Here is an 11,083-nt window from a genome sequence, read left to right as displayed (position 1 = left end):
AGAGAGAGAGAGAGAGAGAGAGAGAGAGAGAGAGAGAGAGAGAGAGAGAGAGAATCTATAAAGAGGTCAGTACAAAGGCTAGAAATCCTATGGCTGTCTCGGAGAGGTTTGTGGCATACCCGAAGTCACACCAGAGTTAAATGGTGGCAGTACATCAATTAGAAACCAGACCTGGCCAAATTTCCAAAGCTCAGGTTCTGGGACAGGAAGAAGGCTTGGAGAGAACCCAGTACAGCGCGTGAACAGGGAGCTGGGCTTGTCAAAGCCTTTCTCATCCCTCTCAGCACACAGCCCGGTCCTCACTCTTGCTGTGTGAGCCCGGCCCTCCATCTTCAGCTCTGCTCTCTTCTGAAATGCAGAAGGCTACATCTGCTGGGCTCCTCCACCTGGATATCTCCAGGCCATATCTAGAGGCAGGGAGCCCTTTTCTTCTACAACAGTAGTTCGCGATCCCCACAGGGGTCACAGATCACATATCCTGCATATCAGATATTTACCTTATGACTCATAACAGTGGTAAAATTACAGTCATGAAGTAACACCGAAACGATTTTATGGTTGAGGGTCATCATGACACGAGGGTTGCAGCCCTCGGAAGGTTGAGAACCACTGCTCTAGAAACAGTTGCTGCCCTCCCCCCTCCATCTCTCAGCTGTTGGCACAACCCATCTTTGATAAGGTGATTAGATCTCCAGGTAATCTGCTGTCCTCATTTTCTTTCTTTTCCATCCCATTCTGTTCGTTATCAATCCAATTTATGCACCTTCTCTGTACTTGACCGGCTGTCAGTCACTTCTTCCTTCCTTCCTTCCTTCCTTCCTTCCTTCCTTCCTTCCTTCCTTCCTTCTTTCTTTCTTTTTTTCTTTCTTTCTTTCTTTCTTTTTTGAGACAATATATCTATGTATCCCTGGCTGTCCTGGAACTAACTATGTAGACCAGCCTGACCTCAAACACACAGAGATCCACCTGCCTCCGCCTCCCAAGTGCTGGGGTTAAAGATGTGTGCCACCGCACCCCACAGCTGTCATCGCTTTGAATCCTTCTTCCGTCCTCCACAAAGCTGCCACAGGGACTCCCTATCTGGTGGCATAATTTTAGAGTCACATTATTACCAACCCTCAGGCCCACTGCTCGCTCAGCCTACCTCTCCATCCTCTTTAGCTGGGGCAGTCCTTGCCTGTGGCCTTTCCTGCCTTAGCCCGAGTCAGCGTTCTGAGGTATCACCTGCACACTGCTGTGCCGCCTCTGGGCTTGGCTGGCCCTGTTGCCGTTTCATTTTTTTTTTCTTCTCTTCATTTGCCTATCCATGTCGGCCCTCACCTTCCATTATCCCTCATCTTCCGTTATCTCCATGGCGCCTGTTCGCTTGCACTACACAGCACCTGTGTGAACCAGCTGTTTGATTTCTGTTAGACTCCAAAACCTTAAAGGTGAAGAAGGTTTGGTCATCCTTAGCTCTTTGCTGCCAAGGTTGACCAACAAGCCATCGTCAACGCATCAAAGATTTTTTTTTCCGGTGGATAAAGGATGGTTAGGGAAGTTCAAGGTTATAGGGTTCAGCATCCAGGTTGGAAGCTGGGCCTGGAACCCAGTTCTCTGATTCGGAGCTCTGTCAGCAACCGCGCCTGGGCAGAACCGCGGTGAGCCAGCGCAATATCCCAATCACCGCGTGACTCACGCACGCGCACGGTCACCGGCAGCTGCCACCGATCTCCTGCATCCCGAACCCGGTAAGGGGCCGGGGACAGGATCTAGGGAGAGAGACAGGGACTGCGTGCAATGCAGGCACCTTCCCGGGCTGGGCAACCCGAACTCCGGTACCTGCTCCTGCGTGCTGGCTCGGGAGCAGCGGGAAGGGGAGGGGCCCTCGGCGGGGCCGGCAAGCACGCGGGTCACGTGGTGCCGGTGGCAGCGGCAGAATCGGTGCGCGCGGGCAGGGGCGGCTCGGCGCCGAGCAAGCGGAGGCGAGGTCCCGGGTGGGCGCGGGGCGCAGGGGAGGCACGGCCGGGTGGCTGGTCGGGCGGGTAGGCGGACGGCGCCGAGGGGCGAGGCCCGGCTGCAGGGGCCGCTTGGCCCAGAGGGAGCCCGCGCCCGGCTCAGCCTTGCAGCCCCGCGTCCTGAGCATCTCCCAGAGGACCCGAGACAAAGGAGGATTCATGTCCAAAGGTAGGGCTGTCGTTTGGGCTCCTGGCAGCGGACGGGAGAAGGCTACGGCCCCAAGCGCTACCAAAGGGAGGGTTGCTGTGCTGAGGACCCCACGTGCATATGCATGGACACACGCATACCAGGTGGCACCCATTTGGAGGCATAGTCTCCAGAAAAGGCACACACAGAAGCTTGGGGAGGTATGGAGACTCAGATGCTTAGGGAAAGCCCCTGCTGGAGCCCCTCAGGACACTCACACACAGGCATAGCGTGTACTCCAACCATGGGTACCAGACCACCTACAACCAGTAAGAGACCCGTGCGCTGACATATCCGTCAGTCCCCTTCCCCCACATAGAGACCAAGTGTAGAGACAGGCACCAGCTGGTGGTCGCCAAGGGAACTCATTGGCTTCCTGGCCAGAACGAGGTGGGGGGGCGTCCCCCCCCTTTTTTTAATGGGGAAGGACTTGTTTCTTTTTTTTCTTCTTCTCTCTCTCTCTTTGAGCTGCCCAGGGCTGGAACTGGGATGGCCTGGAATTGGCTCTGCGGTGGGGGTGGGGTTATAAAAGCTGCTGGTTACCAAGGAGCTGGAGAAGACCCCCCCCCCCAGCTTGGAAGGGAAGAGATAGTCTAGCATTAAGCTAAAAGGAGGTAAGCATTCTAGAAAGGTTCCCTTCTCCTATTGCCACCTTTCCGACAGAGGGGTGGGGTCTCTGGACCAGACAAAGACAAAGCCATTAATTTTCCTGTAGGAGAAAGCCCTACATCCTTGCTTGCCTTAGGGCTGGAGTGTGCTGATCTGTGGGGCCAGAGCTGAGTCAGGTGGACTGTCTCTCTTCCTAGAGCACTAATGTGGCAGGTGGTACCTAGCAGGGGATGCTGCAGACAGATGTACCCCTCTCTGGAAGAGCTGGGAGCTTAGGGGGGGCCCTCCAGGGCCATCTAGCTGCATTCTGCTATGAGCACGGTTATGAACTCTTTCCCCATTCTTGGGAAGCCCCCCTCCAATCTCAGATGCAGAGGATGAAGGAGGTCTCTATAGGCGTACCTACCTTGACCATGGCTCACACAGCGGCTATTAGTTGGTGGGGGGGGGCGGGGTCCTGGTGCTCTGGATGGGAGGCAGCATCCAAGGAAGGAGAAAGGTGTCTGCAGGGACTCCTGCCTTGTGGGGCTTTCATTCACACACCAACCGTTCATTCATTGTTGAGTGTCTGTGATATGTCAGGGTGCACTGGGCACAGGGAACAATAAGGCGCGCTTCTACCTCAAAGAGGGCTGGAAACCAGTGTGCATTTGGTAACAGGTCATTTAAATTCATGGTTTTGTATGGCTTTCATGGTAACCCAGGAAGGCAGGTACATTCCCCTCTCTTGGGTTCATGCCTCTATAGCTGCCCATCCAAAGACGACCTGGTGGGGCCTGGGGAGTGGGAGGAACACAGAATGGAGCCACAGAGGCCAACTCCAGAGCAGCATTTGCTTTGTACCCTGGAAGTCCTGGTGTACTTGTTAGGCGCCTTCACAGACTATGGACCCCCAGGGGGCAATGACCTTGTCTTGGATACAAATGTATCCTTGGAATTTAATGTAGCACTTGGTTTAGTCTGGCTTTCATTTGACAGCATATGGAATGACCCGGAATGAACTGATAGGCTAAGTACTCTAGAACCCACAGGGGACGGAGGCAGCACAGCAAGAGGGGCATCCATATCAGATAGGAAGACTTTCAGTAAGAGGAAGTTACTAGACTGGGCTTCCAGCAAAGCTTGTGACATAGTGACCAGCATCACATCTGTGGGACTTGTGGTACTTGATCAGTGGCTGCTGTTAGCCTGTGACTGGCATGTGATTAGAATGTGGTTGGGAGGAGGCTGACCTGCTGGTAGGTGCTCTGTACCTTGTTCATCATGGATGCTAATGAAAGTGAGAGCCACTTATGACCCGGCCTTCCAATAGGCCAGCCGTAGAGTCTAGGAGTTGTTGGGGCATCTGGTCAGCTCCCTCCTTCACTCAGGGTCTGAGAGACAGAGCTGAGTAGGCCGTGGTGAGGACACACGCTTTCTACGTATTTACACCCTCCACATATACAAGTACCCTTGCCCGCCTCCCAGGTGGCTTATGTCACAACACAGCCTGGAGGTACCAAATGTGCCTAGCAGGCATTCAGGAAACCAACAGGGCCAGGCTGTGAGAACAGCAGGAAGGAGAAACGTGGCACTGGCTCCCAGGGCAGATGTGCCAAAGGGGGACACGAGCTGGGTGTGGAGTGGAGGAGCGGACCCAGGCTGTGCAGAGTCAGCTGCCATAGGGCCGAGCCAATCCTGCTGCCTTCTGGAGCCACCTGGCTGGCAACAGCTAGCTTCCTGGGAAGCAAGAGGGAGCAGAGCCAGGCTCTGAGGAGGTGTTGAGGCTTTGTCAGGTTTAGCTGTGCCTGAGGGGGGACACGGGAAAGAAGGTTCCCATCTTGCCAGTATCAGGGGAAGGGCCAGGTGGTGGGGGTACAAGAGCAGATTCCTGGCTGGGCTTGGGAATGGGGAGGGAGACTGTGTTCCCACTTCCTCCTGCCCATCTGCTGCTCCATCAACCCTCCTCACAGGGCTGAGAGGCAGGGTGGTAGTCATGAACTGTGGGGTTTTAAAATGGCACAGCTTCTCAACAGCATGGTGGTAAAGATAGGCTTGTGAAATCAGCAACCGGGGCACCTCCGCTTCATAAACGCTTTCACGCACGCTCAGTTTCAATCCCGCTCCAGAAAGCTGAACTTGAAAAGGGCAGGGGTAGCTGGGCGGTGGTGGCGCACGCCTTTAATCCCAGCATTTGGGAGGCAGAGGCAGGCAGATATCTGTGAGTTTGGGGCCAGCCTGGTCTCGAGCTGGGGCTACACAGTGAAACCCATCTCAGGACAAAACCAAACCAAACAAAAAGGCAAGGGCGAGAGGGCATGGGTCTGTGAGGCTGGACTCTGGGCTCATAAGCATCACGTCTCATGTGATGCTCACCGCAGCCTTAGTCATGACCCTACTATTCTGCAGAGGAAGAAGCAGGCTCATAGAAGGGAAGTGGGCCACACAAGTCTACAAGCTGACAAATAGCAGAGCCAAGATCTTTTCCACTTTACCCCACACCCATTTTCCAGAGAGGGAGATGGAGTTGATCTCTTCTAGGACTTACCCTGCTGGACAGTGACCCACCACATCTCACCTGCGTGTGAGCATGCCAAGGGGACCTTTGTCCTTCTCTGGGGGGGGGACAGCTATTTCCTCAGCCTCCTCTTTTGCTACTTACTAGTATGAACGTATCCTCTTAGGCAAGTACTGTCCTTGTTTGGGTCTCATTCCTTCTTTGCTGGCTCCGCAGACTCAAAACTTTGCATGGGAGGTGTTGGGAGACCCTCTGCTGCACAGCAGCTTTTGAGACTCATGGCCCTGAGGGTGGAGTAATGCTTACTCTGCAAAGAAAGGTAGCTCTGATTGCTTCTAAAAGACCAAGAAAGCGAGACCATTGACAGTTGACTTATAGTAGACCTGGGATCCTAAAGGTTCTTTGTTCCTTGCTTGGCAAGGCAAGATGCAGGTCTGAATAACTGAGACATTTCATAGATCAGAGCTCTTTTTGGGGTGGAGTTACCCCCCAAGAAACGTTTGGTACTCTGTCGAGATGCTTTTGGTGGTCACATCTGAGAGACTCCTTCTGGAAACTAGCAGACTATGGATGCTATTAGCCATCCTGCAGACACAAGACAGCCCCGCGACAGTAACTACGCAGGTATCAGAGCTAAGGTGAAGGAGCCCTTGGACTGCAAACACAAAGATGTAGTACTTTGAGGCAGTGATGTGCTTGAACGTGTCCAGCAGCTGGAGAACCTGGTTGGGGCTAGAAAGATAGCTCAGTGGTTACTGCTTACTGCTCTTACCTGGGCTTGATTGCCAGCACCTGCGTGGCAGCTCGCAACAGTTTGTAAAAACAGTACCAGGATGACCCAGTGTCCTCTTCTGGCCTCTGTGGGCACTGAATACACATGGTGCACATACTTACATTCAGACAAGCACTTATACACATAAGATGAAAATGTATAAATCTTTACATAATAAACAAACTGGAGAACCTGGTGCTGGTACAGATTTTGCAACTGACCTAAACGGTGTTCTTCATCTACACAGTATGGGACCCAGACTGGATGAAATTATGGTCTCTTCCCATCCCACTGCGACCCCACGTGCCTTCCACGAAACCCTTGTTTTCCTGCCGCTCACCCTGCCTATTCCTCCCACCTTGGCTTTTCAGGGCTCCCAGAGGCCAGGACGGACACAGCTATGTCAGAGCTGGTACCCGAGCCCAGGCCTAAGCCGGCGGTGCCCATGAAGCCGGTCAGCATCAACTCCAACCTGCTAGGCTACATCGGCATCGACACCATCATCGAACAGATGCGCAAGAAAACTATGAAGACTGGTTTTGACTTCAACATCATGGTCGTTGGTATGGAAAGCCATGGGGTCACTGGAGGCCTAGTGGTGGGCAGCGCCAAGGATCCCATTTCTTTCCCCAGAATGGCCTGGCTTCTCTAGGGTGAGCTCTTTCTAGGAGGGAGGATTTCATCATGCTGATCCCAAAGGTCTGGTCTCTCCCTCCTAACCGGCTGATTGGAGGATGGGAGATTGGGGTGGATGGCCAGCCCGGCTTCAGCACTAGCTGAACAGAGACGGGCAGTCTCCTCATCACTCTGAGCTGGCTTTTAGGTTTGTGGCATGGGCATCGCCAGCTCTTTCCCATCCCCGAGAGCTGTGAGAGGATTGGGTGAAAGATGGTCTCATTGTTCACACCTTAGAGCGTCAAAGTTTTCCAGGGTCTTAGTCACCGAGTAGTGTCAGTGAGTCAACGTATGTAGCGGGAAGGGACATTTGCTTCATCCGAGTCATTCACTGGGTGTAGAAACGGAGTGAGGCAGCCTCCTCCCTCTCTCTTCTCCCATACAGTCAACAAGCCTGTCCCGTTAACCATGTAAAGATCTCCAGGGCCTGTCAGCTTCTGCCTATCCCCCACCGCTACCCTAGGCTAGCTCACCTGGGTGGTTGCAGCTCCCTAACTCAGTGCTGATCTGCAGAAGAAGAACCTTGGCCAGGGTAGATCCATCCAGGATCTATTTTTGCTACAAATCCGCCAGCTGAGCTGACATGGATGTTGGCTGGCACCAAAGTCTTAGCTTAAGAACCAGAAGTAGCCACGCCACGCGGCGGTGCACACCTTTAATCCCAGAACTTGGGAGGCAGAGGCAAGCGAATCTCAGTGAGTTCGAAGCTTTCCTGCTCAGAGTGAGTTCTAGGACAGCCAGGACTGTTGCAGAGAGAAACCCTGTCTCGAAAAACCAAAAACCAAACCAAAACAACAACAAAATCAAAACCAAACAAAAAGCAGTAGATGTAGATGGTTCGTGGACCTTTACAGCTGTGCCAGTTGGGGTGACATGGGCTCTCCTGGTTCTCCATCTCCTTTCCTCTCCGATTCATTGTCCACTAGCTGCCCAGCGGCTTTCCCAATGTGTGGAACTCATTGAACCATCCATCCTAATTCCCTAACTCTTTTAACCTCAGGATAAATTTAGACTTCTGTCCTGGCTGGGAACTGCTCCAGCTCAGCTTTTACCAATTCCCATCTACATTCTACTCATGCACACAGGGAGGCTCTTGACTTGCGTGCTCTTTCCTGTAGAGCCCTTTTAACAGAACGATCTAAGCGGCTTCTGCCAGCTCCTCAGGTAGGATGAGAACTGCTTCTAGTCACCGTTCCTGGTCCCTGCCAGTTCCCTCCTTCATTACCCATCTGCGAAGAGACGATGGCCTAAAGGGATAACATAGCAAGCCCAAAGCAGCGAAAACACTACATATACATACACACAACATAGTACATATCATATACTCAGATACACACATAACATGCACCACACACACACACACACAGACACACATACAACGTGAGCATTTAACACATATACATACACATATAGAATAAATAAATGTAAAGACAGAAGGCTGGAGAGATGGCTCAGTGGTTAAGAGCACTGGCTGCTCTTCCAGAGAACCCTGGTTCAATCCCCAGCACCCATATGGCAGCTCACAACTGTCTGTAAATCCAGTTCCAGGGCTTCTGACACACACAGATACACATACAGGGAAAACCACCAATAAACATAAAATTAGAATAAAGCAGTTTATACGAAAAAGAAAAGCAGGGTTCTTGGGGCGTGAGCCCTGAAAGATCAGATCATTTAGTAGCTGTGTTGCCTCACACGTGACGTCTCAGCTAGAGAGGAAGACAGCTCTGCTACGAGATGCACAGGGATGGCTTAGAGTGCGTAGAGAGGGCAGGGACTTAGTTCTGGGCTAAAACACCTCACGGTCGAGCACAATGCGTTGGTTTTCAGTCCCCGGCACCAGGGGATACAAAGACCAATCTTATTAACAGACGTGGACGTGCTCACGCACCGTGAGGCCGATCTGAACGCAAAGTTATTCTGTTCTCACTTTTAGTGCCATTAAAGATGGAAAAGCTAAGTTGAACAAAACCACAAGCCAAACCAAACCAGAAAAGTGTATCACACACATACCACACAAATGCACAAGCTGTATCTTCTCCCAGTGGTCCGGGGCCCATGAAGGAACTTGGAATCCAGCTGCCATTTCTCAAGGCTCCTCTCCATTGAACGGACAGCCATTCCTACCTAATGCTCATCCCCAAGGGGCATTCAAATAGGGCTTGGCTTGGACCACGGCTCTGGAGCCCTGTAAGCTCACAGGAGGGTTCTGCGGCTCAGGAGGTAGATGTGCGGCCTGTCTCCCTTTCTCCGTCTCCTCCTCCCTTGCTGCAGGCCAGAGTGGACTGGGCAAGTCGACGCTGGTCAACACACTCTTCAAGTCCCAAGTGAGCCGAAAGGCCTCCAGCTGGAACCGGGAGGAGAAGATCCCTAAGACAGTAGAGATCAAAGCCATTGGGCATGGTGAGAGCTAGTCCAGGATGCCCTCTGTGGGCATCATTCTGAGGGGCCAATGCCAAGCAAGAGAAAGGGGGCTTATTGGGGAAGAAGATGTGAAAGATAACCACGAAGTGGAATTAAACTCCAAATTTGTTGGCGCAGACTCCTTAGGCTGCTAGGGCTAGACAGTGAGGTGGGAGGGGAGAGTGTGTGCGTGTAGAACTGGAGGAGGTGGGTCTTGACGTTGGTGATAAAGCTCGGGGAGGATTTAGATGTCGACACAGAAGAAGCAGAACACGGTCTTCTAGCCATAGGGAGAATCACAGAGTACTGAGTGGAGGTGAAGTCTGTCACCTTGACTTGGCTAATATATCAGCTGCTGCTCAGAAGTATGGGTGTTCCTGGCCAGCAGACTGTAGGACTCCTGGGGTCAACTCTAGGACTGACTTGTTGGATGCTCTCTTTATTCTCTCCAGTGATAGAGGAAGGTGGTGTCAAAATGAAGCTGACAGTCATTGACACGCCAGGCTTTGGGGACCAGATCAACAACGAAAACTGGTATGTGTCTGCCTCTGCGATTTCTTCCCTAAATACTCTGCTAGGAGGACATATTGCAGATTCATTCCCACTGAGGCCTACCTGCATCCTCCTGGGAAAGAGGCTGGGTCTTCCGGGGGAATGCTGCCCTTGCTAACCATCCATGGAAAGCCATCCATGGGGAGATCGAGGCAGAACTGGCCGTTGGGTAGAGAAGGGAGGACAGAATGTGAGATGGGTATGAGGGGATTGGGACCTGACCGAGTCTTGTCCATCTGTGCTTTCCCCTGCCCCTCAGCTGGGAGCCCATTGAGAAATACATCAATGAGCAGTATGAGAAGTTCCTGAAGGAAGAGGTGAACATTGCCAGGAAGAAACGCATCCCTGACACCCGTGTCCACTGCTGCCTTTACTTCATCTCCCCCACAGGACACTCGTATGTACCAGACCCACTCCTGCTACTGGCCTGGGTCCAGTGTGTGTCATTTGTGCCCAAGGACTGGAGAATCAATACTTGGACTTAGCTGGGGAGGGCCAGATGGCTGGAAGGTCATGGCCCTGTGACCTTAGGGTTCCCCAGGCTTTCCATAAGAAAGAGAGTAAAGGTGAGCATCACTGCCCCTCTCTCCCCCATACTGGTCACTGGTATCCCAGCACAACCCAGCTTTACCAACAGAGAGAACTTGAGCAGAGGGCACCTCATTTGTTCAACAGACACTTGCTTTGGCCAAGACTTGGGGCACGGGGGTGGCAAGAAAGGTAAAGTAGGGAAAATTAGGGCTACTGGACTGGGGCTGGTATTTAGGCAAGATGTGGAACTTAGCTGTAGGTATCCAGACAGTGGCCATTTCCAAAATCAGGGCTACTGGACTGGGGCTGGCATTTAGGCAAGATGTGGAACTTAGCTGTAGGTATCCAGACAGTGGCCATTTCCGCAGGATGAGCCAGACATCCAGAGATGAAGGCTGTGCCGGGAACTTAATTTGTAAGTGGCGGATGGGTCCCACGATAAGCAACGTGGTAACAGTCAGAAGTCAGGGATCTCGGTGGTGTTTCTGGCCACCTTCCTACAGGACAGTGTGTCTCCCTAAGCCCCATCTGCAAGGTCAGAACTAAAGTTTTTGAGGGGATGACACAGCCAGGTAGACCCTGGATTTGGAAGGAACTAGGGGTACCCAGCCAACACTGGGTTGTGAAATAATACCCCTGGGTCAGACCTTGATCTCAATAAAATGAGGGCTTTTTTGTTGTTGGTGGTTTTGTTTTTAAGAATGAGTGCAGGGAATTAAATGTGCTAGGTAAGCACACTACCATTGAGCTATACTCCAGCCCTCTTTTTTTTAACTTTAAAAAATATTTATTTATTAACTCTACTTATTGAGGCAGGGTTTCTCTGTGTAGCCCTGGCTGTCTCAGACCTAGCTCTGTAG

The 11,083-nt window shown here is 52.2% G+C and overlaps 1 protein-coding gene across 6 annotated transcripts in view; it reads left to right on the top strand.

The window, feature by feature from the left end:
- Sept3 (septin 3) overlaps window positions 1-11,083 on the top strand; it is a 23,966-nt gene that overhangs the window by 2,711 nt on the left and 10,172 nt on the right. Inside the window, exons 1-5 of one of the 6 annotated variants that reach the window (XM_026782751.1) lie at window positions 1,644-1,730; window positions 6,434-6,625; window positions 9,012-9,140; window positions 9,593-9,674; window positions 9,952-10,089. In XM_026782751.1, the coding sequence (XP_026638552.1) occupies window positions 6,463-6,625; window positions 9,012-9,140; window positions 9,593-9,674; window positions 9,952-10,089 (512 nt within the window). In that variant the 5' untranslated portion in view covers window positions 1,644-1,730; window positions 6,434-6,462. Of the gene's footprint in view, window positions 1-1,643; window positions 1,731-1,835; window positions 2,167-2,713; window positions 2,799-6,433; window positions 6,626-9,011; window positions 9,141-9,592; window positions 9,675-9,951; window positions 10,090-11,083 lie in introns of those variants that run through there. The other 5 variants (XM_013348856.2, XM_013348855.2, XM_005354464.3 and 2 more) reach the window with 5 other exon arrangements.

This window comes from Microtus ochrogaster, chromosome 15, assembly GCF_000317375.1.
Source record: "Microtus ochrogaster isolate Prairie Vole_2 chromosome 15, MicOch1.0, whole genome shotgun sequence".
Lineage (NCBI taxonomy): Eukaryota > Metazoa > Chordata > Mammalia > Rodentia > Cricetidae > Microtus > Microtus ochrogaster.
Note: the sequence above shows the minus strand (reverse complement) of the source record. Positions and strands in the feature narration are given on the sequence as shown.